Raw genomic sequence first — 12,370 nt, 5'->3', positions numbered from 1 at the left:
AGAGCGAGCGCAGGGGTCCCAGCACACAGAGAGAGAGCAGGGGTCACGGCAGAGAGAGAGAGAGAGAGAGAGAGAGAGAGAGAGAGAGAGAGAGAGAGCGAGCGCGGGAGGGAGGGAGGTCCCAGTACAGAGAGAGCAGGGGTCCCAGCACACAGAGAGGGCAGTCCACAGTCCAGCCTCCTGTTTCCTTTCAGGTACCTCTGACGTCTGATTTCTTCAGAACCCTCTAGCAATCCTGCTTTTTCTTCTCCCCTCACATCTAATTCACCAACCACCCCCTCTCCTGAGCAGGAGGATGCTGAAGGTGCCAAGACATGAACAGTAGAGCTGGATGGGCAATGTTTACGGGTGAAATGCATTGGGGCTGGTGCCGTAGTTAGTGGTAGGATAGTTGCCCATCATGTAGGGCCAGGACAAGGTGAAGGACAGCACATGGACAAGTCTGGGTTACACAGCTCCCACTTTAAACACTCCTTCTACCTTGATGGCCTCTTGCTGACTTCCCTGTCCTACAAAATGTGACAAAGGTCACGGATGTCACAGGCAGATTGCCACTTACTTCTAGGGTAAGCATGATGGGAAATTTTAACCACTGGCCAAAAGTGGAGAAGAAATGCGATTTGCACAAAGATATAAGCAAAAACTAAGAGCAACCAATACTTTTTAAGTTGGAGACCTTTATACGATGATCCAGACACTTGCCTGCTTTGTGGAAGCTAAGCTTCAGTCACAGAACAAAGCGGGTTGGAGAAGCAGGACCCTGCTCTGACAGTCTAGTGTCTCCCTGGCCATGGGGCTAGGTCCCCATCAGCTTCAGGAGCATGATGGGTGAGGAAATGGGGAAGCCCCCTGGCTGTGCTCCTCGACTCATTATTATTTATAGGCACCTGCTGCCCATGCTTGGCAAGGAGCACTGGACAAAGAGCACCAGGGAGAAAGGGAAAACCCCAGGACTTTCAGCAAGACAAGGCAGGACAGTCAGACCCCGGCCACTGTCAGGGCAGACGCCACCTGCCCCATTTCTGTGAGTTGCCTTGTTATCTAGTGACTCTGTTTCTTATCTGTAAAGTGGAGCAAATAACAACATCCAGTCACTGGGCTATTGTCACAAATGATTTAACACACCAGTAAACACATATAAACGACTGAGAACAGGTGGGGCTTTAAACAGATATGATGCGCAGATGGTAGCTGCTGGCAGACCTTCCTCATCAGCTGCTTGTGGACATGTACAGCTTAGCTGGGCTTAGCCAAATGGTGGTGATGCTCGCCTTTAACCCCAGCACTCTGGAGGCAGAAGCAGGCTATTCTCTGAGCTTGAGGCCAACCTGGTCTACAGAGTGAGTTCAAGGTCAGCCTGGTCTACAAAGCAAGTTCCAGGACAGCCAGGGTTATACAGAGAAACAGTGTCTTGAAAAACCAAAAAGAAAGAAAAAAAGGTTAAGACATGTACAGCTGCCCCCACCTCCCAGACACTAGAGGGATTTAACCTCAGCCTGCCACATAGGGGATAAGTCGACTGAGGGTACAGAGAAAGACACAAGCTGGTTTCCTTTTGAGCATGTAACACCAATCTGCTTTGGGCATGGTGGCTGTCACTCAGGTAGCAGCTGTGTGGCCTGTGCTTCACTGGCCTTTCCCTCAGCGTTTCAGTAGCTCTGGGGACAAGAAGAAATCCAGGGCCAGTAGACTGGGTAGACCCCTGGAGGAAACTGATTAGATGAGGATCAGTCTTGCTCAGGAAACTTAACCTCTCTTGTATGTTTGCCCTAAATGCAGAGGAGTGAAATCTGAGTGGACTTTCCCCAGGTGCTAATATAATTAATGAGGAGGACACCAAGCCACTTCAGGAATGTATCTTCTACCTTCTGTTCATCTTGTCCTTACATGCCGGTGCTTTACTGTCCCTCCCTGAATTTATTCCTGATAATATATAATTAACTTCACTATTTATACAATTACAGGAAATCATCAGAAATAGGAAAAATTTTATATATATAACACACATCAGATCCCATACGGGTCTGCCAGGTCTTCTAATGCAAGGTGATGATGAGATTGATCAGTTATTAATCGGTAATGTGCTAGAAGCCTCAGAATTTCATAAGAAACACCATATAAATAGCAAAGGTTTGAAGAAGGACTTTTCCACCACTTGGCAATAAGCCAAGGAAATTGTACCTATTAGAAGTTATGGCCATCATGTACAAATTAAGACTGACAATGCCCCAGCATATGTCTCAAAGAAAATGAGACAGTTTTCTGCTTATTACAATATAAAGCATATTATAGGTATACCACACAATCACACAGGCCAAGCAGTCATAGAAAGATCTAATTGAACTTTAAAGGATATGCTAAATAAACAGAAAGAGGTAACAATGACCCCTGGAAATAGGTTATACAATGCTTTATTAACTTTGAATTTTCTCAAATTCATGGGAATTTCTGATGAGAAAGGAACAACAGCTGCAGAGAAACATTGGACAACAGAACCAGAGTCCAGAGATCAAGTAAGAAACTGTAACAACTAAAAGATATTTACACCCCCAGACCAAAAAGTGTCTGGGCTCTACAAAAACAGACTTTAATATAAACATCTGTTACTGTTAAATGCTCTCAACAATTGATCACCTGTGTCTCCTGGATGCCAAACTAGTAAAGGAAACAGATACCTTAAAATAATCTGTCTCTGATAAAGCTCAACATGTTCCAATCTCTTTGTCTCTCCCATTAACACTAACCAATATAAGCAGAGTACTAAACACCACATATGGTCACTAATCTTCTCATGGCTGCTTCTTAACATGTTTCAAAACTTTTCCCAAGCTCCAGAAACCAGCTTAAATCCATCTGGACAGGTCGAACCTACTTCAGGCTTTTCCTGTCTCACCAGCATCCTGTCAGATACAAAAGCAGCCAGAGCACCAAGCCAAGAGGGATGCATGTCTCCAGAGCAACGAACAGCACACAGCCCATCATCCAACAACACCTGCCTGCCTCGGAAGACCCCCCACTTCCCTATCCCTGCCCCCAAGAGCCAACTGATGCCCTCCAAGTCAGCTGGAAGTAGTTTTTCCTGGGAGAAACGACACCCCTATTCCTATCTGCTTACATTTTTATAATAAGCAAAAGTCTGGAATGTAAGGATTCTGTACATGCGCAGCTCAGTGGTCTTGTCTGGTGCCTTATTACGTCATCAGTGGGTGACTGTGCCCCAGCCGAAAAGGAAAAGCCGGACATGCACCCCCACTCACTCTCTCGGTCTCTGTCTCTGTCTCTCTCTCCACGCTCTCTCTCTGCGTCTCTCTCTGCCCTCAGTCTCTCTCTGCATCTCTCTCTTTGTCCTATCTCCTCTTCTCTCTAATAAAGCCCATTCTAACTCTGGGAACCATGGCTCTTCCGTGACTCTTCTGCCGCTGACCAAACCAGCACCGCCGCGGCATCCAGCTCCAACCAAACCAGCGCCGTATACCCTTTCAGCCGGAACAACGTTCCAGAACCTATATCAGTTCTGTTCTGTACAGTGAGTTTTTCCCCTTACTAAGTCCTTTGCCCCTTAAACAGACTCTGTGGATTTCTCTTATATCTCCCTATATCTGCTGCTCTTGCCAATCCTTCTGACTCCACTGCCCAAAAGATAAGATATTCTCTGGGCTGGGGAAAAGGCTCAGTGGGTAAAATGTTGCACAAGAATGAGGACCTGAATTCAGATCCCCAGCACCCACATAAACAGCCAGGCTCGTGGTGCACAGCTACAGTCTCAGGACCTGGTGGGTGAGGCAGAGCTAGGAGAATCCCAGGGACTTGCTCACTGGCCAGCTAGTTTAGCCACTCAAGGAGCCTCAGGTTCAATGGCAGACCCTGTCACAAAAGTGAAGGCAAAGAGTGATACAGGAAAATGCCAGATGCTGAGCTTTGGCCCTCGTGCTGGCTAGTCTTATGTCAACTTGACACAAGCTAGAGTTATCTGAGAGGAGGGACCCTGAGTTAAGAAAATGCCTCCACAAGATCGGATTTTAGCCTGGCCAGTAAGGCATTTTCTTCACTAGTGATTGATGTGGGAGGGTCTAGCCCATTGGGGTGCCATCCCTGGGCTGGTGGTCCTGGGTTCTATAAGAAAGCAGGCTGAGCAAGCCAGTAAGCGGCACCCCCTTCTGGACTCCGCATCAGCTCCTGCCTCCAGGTTCCTGCCCTGTTTGAGTTCCTGTCCTGACTTCCTCCAAAGATGAACAGCAATCTGGACGTGTAAGCCAGATAAACCCTTTCCTCCCCATCTTGCTTTTGATCATGGTGTTTCAGCACAACAAAAGTAACCTTAGCCGGGACAGCCCTCGCCGCCGCCGCCGCCGCCGCCGCCGTACACCACACGCACCCACACACCCGCACACACGGTTTTTGTGCCTTTAGGTTTTCTTTAGAGAATTTCTACCTGTGATGGTGAGGAGGTGTCAGCACTGACCAAACCCCATGCTGACTGACACTGGCTTACACTGACAGGTGCCACGGAAGGAAGAAGTGGCAAGAATAAGAAGAAAACCTGAGTGTGAAGCTACCTGGCCTGTTCATGAAGTCGCAGCGGCCCAAGCCCGCGATGTCCACCCTCTTCATGAAGAGCACCATGCTGGTCAGGTTGGCTTCCTGCATTTCTGCGGGCTTAAGCGGCTTCATGTCTTTGGAGGCAAATTCTTCAGTGTACAGACAGAAAAGTTTTCCTGGAAGAAGACAAGGGAAATGGCTTCAGTGTGGCTGTGGCATCCATCCCTGAGGGACTTCACTGGCTGGCTACTGTGCCTACCACACTACCTGAGGGAGAAGACCCGAGAAGCTGCTTGCGGGTCTCTGCTTGGCTTTGGCTGATGGGCTGCAGGACGAGGGAGTTGGCTCTGATTCGGGGGTTGTATACCTTTAACAGAAACACAGCATGTTAGCTCCAGGACACTCAGGTGCAGTCACCCGCCTCTCTCCAAGGTAACAGCCCTGCAGCATGCCACCACAGAGAAGCTGTCAGGCTCTTTTCCTTTGTTTGGTGTCTATACACACCATGAGCACCATGAGATGGAAACTGCAAGGGCCTTGGCAAAGGGATCTAAAGCTTCCAGCTTCCACAGTACCTCTGGAACTACGGGACCTCAGTATCACCTGTCACAGTACTGAACTGCCAGTTCCAGGGCCTCAGGCTAGTGTGTGGGGACACCCTTCCCCTAAATGCCACATGAAAGAAAGGTTTCCACTCAACAGGCCTGCCATGCTTTGACGTTTTGCTCAGCCTGTTACCTCAGTGGGCCCACTTGTATGGCACATACTGGGATTTTCTGGGTGGTGTACCTACTGCAAATGCCATACAGAACTAATGGTTTACTCTGGCGTGTGGCTTAAAAGGGCAAGTGACAGGCTGTCCGCTAGGAATGAGGAAGTAACCGAAGACTGACTCTAATAAGCCAGCTGTGGCAGTGTGCAACTAAGACCCGAGCACTCGGAGGCTGAGACAGAATCTGAAGTTCAAGGTCAGCCAGGCTACACGGCAAGACCCAGGCTCAAAAGAGACTACCTCCAACTTGTTTCAAGGGAACCTTCATAGCCACTGGACACTATGGTGTCACGGTGAAACAAGGACATTCAGGAAGTGCAGAATTTCCTCAAGGGATAAAGTCTGGTAGTTTTCTCTCTGTCTCAAAAGCATTTTTTTTTTTTAGTTCCAGTAGTTTTAGAGTTTAAGAAACCATATCTTCATTTTTTTTATTTAAAGGGAATGACAAAAATATTTTGTATGAGGTTATTTCATTTATAATTTATTTATCTTTAAATTATTTTATTTATTTGATTTTTTTGAAACAGGGTTTCTCTGTGTAGCCCTGACTGTTCTGGAACTCACTTTCGAACTCAAAGAGATCTGCCTGTCTCAGCCTCCCGAGTGCTGGGAATAAACGCATGCACCACCACCACCTGGCTTTAATAATTTATTTTCTTTTTTTCACTTTTTTGTCTGTTTTTGCTTTTTTATTTTTTATTTGTTTATTTTTTTTTAGGCAGGGTTTCTCTGTGTAACAACCCTGGCTATCCCGGAACTCACAGAGATCTGACTGCCTCTGCCTCCCGAGTGCTGGGACTAAAGGTGTGTGCCACCACCGCCACGCCTGGCAATAATTTATTTTCTAAAGAATTTAGATTTTAAAAATTTTGTCCAATTATCCAGTATTTGCAAAAGTTAGTCAATTCACTTGAAGCTAATTTCCCTGAAGTAATATGCTAATTATGCTAATAAACGGATAACCAGACATGATGTACCAGAGAAGCTTCAGAAGCCAGAATAACGTACTGTGCTAGCAGTTTACCTACAACACAAGGGTTGGGGTGCTGGGCTAGTACGTGGGAGGCCCTGGGCTGAACCCCCAGTTGAAGGGAAGAAGGGAAGGAAGGGTGGGAGGAAGGTGAGGGGCAGTCGGGTAGGCAGGAACCAACACCTTCACGCTAATGCTAGGTCTTTCCTCAAAGCCCTGTACCTCAATTAATTTGCTTCCAGACTACCAATATGCTAATGAGATACAGCCAAGGTTTTAACTGCTGGCTGCAACCAGTCTGTGCACATCTGACCAAATAAAGAAAGCCCTGGGTCACCGTGCACCCTCACTCTCTGGCCACTGGTGTGGCAGGGACCCAGCAAGTGGGTGCCGGTGATGGCTGGCCTCCTGTAGACCCTAGGACAGTAATTACCTGTCTTCTTTCCACACCAACGTCGATAACAAATCTGACCGTGTGGCTCCAGATCAGAGACTCCCCGCAGCTGGTGGTCAGCACCACCCTTCTCTGATAGACTTGGCATCGTCTCTCGGGTTCATCCATTGGCCTGAACAGGTTGCATTTCTCTTTGGGATACAAAGGAATGACCACCAGCTCGCCCAGGTCTGGGTTTAAGTTGGAACCTTCCTGACACACAATTTCATAGGTTTTTTCAATATCCTAAAGTGAAAAAAAAAAAAATCCATGAGAATAAAGAACAATATTTCAGTACAGAAATATCCCAGAATTCAATAATTTTTTAGGTAATAATGCAAATAGGGAAAGAAACGCTTATGCTGTTGCCTTAAATAAGGAAAGGGGACATAATCTTTCTTTGGGCAAGTTAAATGTGATTCCTACACAGTTTCATTGCTTGTAGTTCAGAATGGTTTTCCGCTCAGGAAATGTCCTGCCTGCCTCTATGCCTTCATTCTACTATTTTCCCAGCTTGATGCCATTTTCAGACACATTAACATGAGCAGAAAAATCAAATTCATCCTCACATCAGTGGTGGGGGCTCACTGTTCTTCGAGCCAGCAAAACTAAGCATTACTCAACATCATCTAGATTTTCTATAAAGGAAAGTGTACCAGCCAGGTGTGCAGGCTCATGTTTGTATTCTCACGGCTCAGTGGGCTGATGCAGGAGGATTGCTGTGAGGTCAAGTCCAGTGTGGACTACGTGTGAAATCTCATCTCAAAAAATTAAAATAAAACATAAAGGGACATACAAAAGCATCATTGGGATCCTCACCTAGGTCACCTTAGAAATCATCTGACCCATGTGTGGTTCAAAGTGGTGGCAGAAAAGCCTGCCGTAAGACGGGCAGGAAGCAGTCACCGACACCTCGCATTTGCAGGCGTTTAGAACGATCAGTTCAAATACACATCAAACATGTTGGGAAAGAACATAAACCACCTGCCGTGAAATTACTTACAAGCAAATGGGAGTGCCTGAAGGTAAAGTATTTTAGTTTGCACATTTCTCAACTCCCAGCTAGTTTTTGAGAATAGATGTTACTTAATCTGAATCCTTTTATAGTTTTTATAGTTTCAGAATTTCCGTCTTCTTTGTGTGTGTGTGTGTTGTTTGCTTTTTTCAAGACAGGGTTCCTTTGTGTAGCCTCTGCTGTCCTGGAATGCACTCTGTAGACCAGGCTGGCCTAGAACTCGGAGGGATCCTCCTGCCTCTGCCTCCTATGTGCTGAGATTAAAGGATTCATGCCCACACTGGCCAGATTTCGTCTTTTAAAATATAAAGGAAGACAGCAAATGGGAAGCTCACCTAGCTTATCAGAGTCATCAGAGTTCAAAGTTGTTTCCTGTGACCTCTGCAGTTTTTCAGGATCCATTCCCTTCTCCCTCTCTCTAGCCTCAAGGTGCCTTCCTTTCTACACCACTAGTAGAGTGGCTCCAGCACCTTGGGGGAGGGAGGGGTCTAGAGGATAGATCTGCCTTAAAGAGGGGTCAGGCATCAGAGACTCTGGGAGCTAGGGTGAGCTTCTCCCAGGAGGCCTATTCTCACACTGCCCTCTCCACCACATATATGGCTTACCAGGACAAAATCTTTTCTTTTGAAACTAAGCAAACAGCACAGATGTTTACATACTGAATAATGAAAAATGTGTTAACTAGAATAATAAGAGCAAACTATTTCTTGTTGATGTTTGGGAGGGGGCAGGATGATCGAGAGGTTGTTGGTTCCCTGTCTTAAACAAGAAATGAATGATCCAGATCGCTCACTTTATTTATTGCACACATTTTCTTAGGACAGCCTCAGTGAGAACGCCCACATTCCACCCAGCTTCAGGCAGATGTCACTAACTCTCAACAGAGAACACAGAAAAGGAGATTCAGCTCTGGAAGCCCACTTCAGAGCAATTTCTTACCAATATATACCTTCAAACAGCAGTGAATAATTATTCCCTCTTAGAATATTGTTGAAAAATACACACACACACACACACACACACACACACACACACACACATGCACACACACTTTTTTGCTGGAGGAGAAATAAAGGAAATGTTCAGCAGGAAAAAGGCAAAGGGAATAGAAATGGATGCTATGTATAGTTCCCACTCCTGAAGCACAGCTGACATATGGATTTGAGGCCATAATCTTCAAAAATTACAAAAGGCAATCCTGAAACATGCATCTGGTGCTTCAAGTCTACTGTCCATTCATTTCCTTGAATACTTTTTTTCTTTTCAGACAGGGTTTCTCTCTTTAGCCCTGGCTACCCTAGAACTTGGTATATGAACCAGGCATGGAGATCCTGCCTCTGTCTCTCAAGTGCTGAGATTAAAGGCATGTTCCACCATGTCCAGCTCATTCCCTCAGTTCTTAATAGTTTGCAGGACTTCGCTGTGACCACTTGCAAAGCTGAACATCCACTGAAAGGAAGTATCAAACATCTACCTAGGCTCTGAGACCAAAGAAGCCCTGTAGCCATGGAGACCATTTCCCAGGAAACTCCAACCCTGGCACACCTGTCTGCTGGTCTTCACAGTGATCTGGTTGGACTATATAATATGAACTCAACTTGTATTTTGTACTTAATTTATTTCACATTTTGTTTTCAGGTTAAAGGTGGCTGGAGCAGTCAGGGTTGAGTCACAGGGAAGCCTGAGTATTACGGGGATCAGTTCACAACAGGTGTGGAGCTGTGTCAGCAGAATATGTAACACACCTAACAAGAGTGTGCAACTGACTTGTAAAACCAAACTGTTAGTGGAAATGTCCACAATTTGAATTCAATTTCTTAAAGAATGGCTCCTGGTCACCTACGTTTGTCTTACATGGTACTGAAGGACCACAGCAGGTTTTAATTGCATGTAGAAATCAAGAGGGTTTTGAGTTACCAAGTGGGGAGTAACAATCAGCAGCTCTGAGCAGGGATTTTAAGGTAAGAGCACTGAAGTGGAATGCCCAGCAGACCCACAACTGGGTACAGCTTGGAAGGTGGGGGAAATAGAGACCCAGACCTGGAGAGCTCAGGATGGAACTGGAGACAAGAGTGGGGCAGCGAGGACAGGGCAGCTGCTGTGTCCATGGACATGGAGTCCAGCCCCGGCCAGGTCACTGCAGCAGCACCTCCCACTCTCCAGGTCCAGAAGGGTGAAAGCTCCCTGCAGCTTTCAGGGCCATCCCTTCCACAGTAGACAATGTCATGGATGGTGTTTCTCAATAGGAAGGCCACTCTCTATGTTCCATGGCCTGTTACAGCTCACCAGTTTAAAGGTCACATGTCACTGACAGACAGGTTCCACTACATTTATAAGAATCAAGCACTCTAAGATAACCTATCCCCCAAATCTGTTATGACCTTTAGTTTTCAAAGCATTCATTTAGGATGCTCTTTCTTTCTTTCTTTCTTTCTTTCTTTCTTTCTTTCTTTCTTTCTTTCTTTCTTTCTTTTTCCTTTTTCTTTTTTTCTTTGTTGAGACACAGCTGCCTGCCAAGGCTGGCTTCCACCTTGATTCTCTGATCTCACGCTTCAGCCTGGTGGGTACTGTGACTACAGGCCTGCACTTGGCTCTGGTTTGAAATTTCTGACTGTAACCTCAGAGATGACTGTTTATCCTGTTGGTCCCCATGCCTTTTTCTGACTCCATCTGGCAGTTTCAACTCTCAAATGTTTTAGATTCCTGACTTTACTGTTGTTCCTTCCTCAGGCTCTCTCTGCCTCTTAATCATTTTATTGCTTTTCCCCAAGGGCCTTCATAAACATTCTAAATCATGCAACTGGGGCAGGAGGATAGAATAAATCACTATCATAGAAGATTAGTATTCAGGAGAATGTGTATCATCTACACAAACATCTGATAAATGTCCTTATGCAGATGAGACTCCAATTACTCTCCTTAAGCAAACAGATAAAGTTTAAGTCTCAAGAACTGCCCTGGGCTACTTTAGTTCTGAGCCTGAGTTGAGGTCACATCTCTGAGCTATCCCCTGGAAGACCCACAGTGAGGCAGGGCCTCAGCCCTTGGTAGTTCAACCTGCATCAAACACTTTGTGGTCCCTGTTACTCACTAGAAACACTGCCCGCCTGCCTCACAGTGAGAGAGGCTGGGGTAGAACAGGCTGCTAGTCTGTAAGAATGGTCTACTTCAGGTGATGCTGAGGATGCAGCACAGTGTGGAGGACTCCTGTGTCCAGAGTGGAGCAGCTGTACCAGAGGCTTCCATCAAGCCAGGCCCTAGCGGAGGCAGCTGGGAGGATGGTTTCTCAGAACTCAAGATGTCACTGTTGTGGAATAATCTTTCTGTACACTGTGAGATGTGTCACTCGGGACTGGTTTAATAAGATGCTGAACGGCCAATAGCTAGGCAGGATTTTCGGGGCAGAGAGAATGCTGGGAAGAAGATGGAGTCTCCAGCCAGACACAGAGGAAGCATGCCATGTAGAAGATGAGGTAACAAGCCATGAGCCATGTGGCAGCATGTAAATTAATAGAAATGGGTTAATTTAAGTTATAAGAGCTAGTTAGCTCTAGTTAGAAAGCTATCAGATGAGCTTTTATAATTAATAAGAAGTCTCTGTGGTTATCCGGGAGCTGGCTGGCAGGACAGTGAAAGACATGCCACCCCACTCCTTCTGAGAACTGAGAGATCTGACAAACTGGTTTTGCTTATCCTGTCTGTGCTGCAGCTTTTGTGTAGAATGAGGTGTGGTGGAGGGAATATTTACATGGCAGCTGTGCCATGGGAGCCAGGAGTTGGTGATTAAAAGTTTCCAAAGGAAATGCTGTATCACAGCACTCGGCTAGTCGGAACACCGCTTAACTTACTTGTTCACAGGCCAGGAAGACCACCACGTCACCCTTCTCGCCCGAGCGGTGGATTTCAAAGATAAGGCGTGAAATGGACTCGAAGGAGTCCCGCTGAGCCCCACTGAGGTACACGACCTCCACGGGGTGCTTGTTTCTCACTTCTATGAGAGGCACGTTTCCATAGTAGGAGCTGAGTTTGCTGATGAGGACTGGTGAGCAGCTGATTATGAGCTTCAGTTCAGGTCTTGCTAGTAACACATCCTTAAGGAGTCCAAGCAACACGTCGGTCGCCATGCTTCTCTCCTGGACGTCGTCCAAGATGATGACCCCATAGCTACCCAGGAAAGGATTGGACATCATTTCTCTCTGCAGCATATCATCAGTACAGTACCTACAAAGAAGACGTGTTAGAGAATTCCTTTGAAAACCATATAAAGGACTCCCAGAATACACACGCCTGCCCTGCCCTGCCCTTCTTTGTGGCACTGGTTTTTTCTTGGAGCCAATATTTGAGGTGACAGAATCTGTAGGGCCACAGCACACAACCCACACAAACCCATTTGAATTGTTCTTTGTACATGCTCAATGACTCAAGGATCATCCCGGAACTCCTGGTCAGAGGCCTCTACTTACACAGAGGTCTGTGTGACCAATGTTCATCAGAAATGAGTGTCCTGCTTCTGCAAGCTCACTGGTACAAACGATGACAAATGCATTTAACATCTGCCTTCAGCTTTGTAAAGCAAACAGTATTATCATTAAGCATCCTTACTGGACAGTTACCTCCCTTCCTGACATTAGTGGAACTCTG

The 12,370-nt window shown here is 46.3% G+C and overlaps 1 protein-coding gene across 1 annotated transcript in view; it reads right to left on the bottom strand.

Annotated features, from left to right (window-relative positions):
• Dhx32 (DEAH-box helicase 32 (putative)) overlaps positions 1–12,370 on the bottom strand; it is a 42,223-nt gene that overhangs the window by 11,534 nt on the left and 18,319 nt on the right. The window contains exons 3-6 of the mRNA XM_059265153.1: positions 11,578–11,950; positions 6,715–6,960; positions 4,807–4,906; positions 4,557–4,715 (exon numbers count right to left, since the gene is read on the bottom strand). Of these exons, the coding sequence (XP_059121136.1) occupies positions 4,557–4,715; positions 4,807–4,906; positions 6,715–6,960; positions 11,578–11,950 (878 nt within the window). The remainder of the gene's footprint in view (positions 1–4,556; positions 4,716–4,806; positions 4,907–6,714; positions 6,961–11,577; positions 11,951–12,370) is intronic.

Source organism: Peromyscus eremicus, chromosome 1, assembly GCF_949786415.1.
Source record: "Peromyscus eremicus chromosome 1, PerEre_H2_v1, whole genome shotgun sequence".
Taxonomy (NCBI): domain Eukaryota; kingdom Metazoa; phylum Chordata; class Mammalia; order Rodentia; family Cricetidae; genus Peromyscus; species Peromyscus eremicus.
This window is presented reverse-complemented; position numbering and strand designations above follow the sequence as displayed.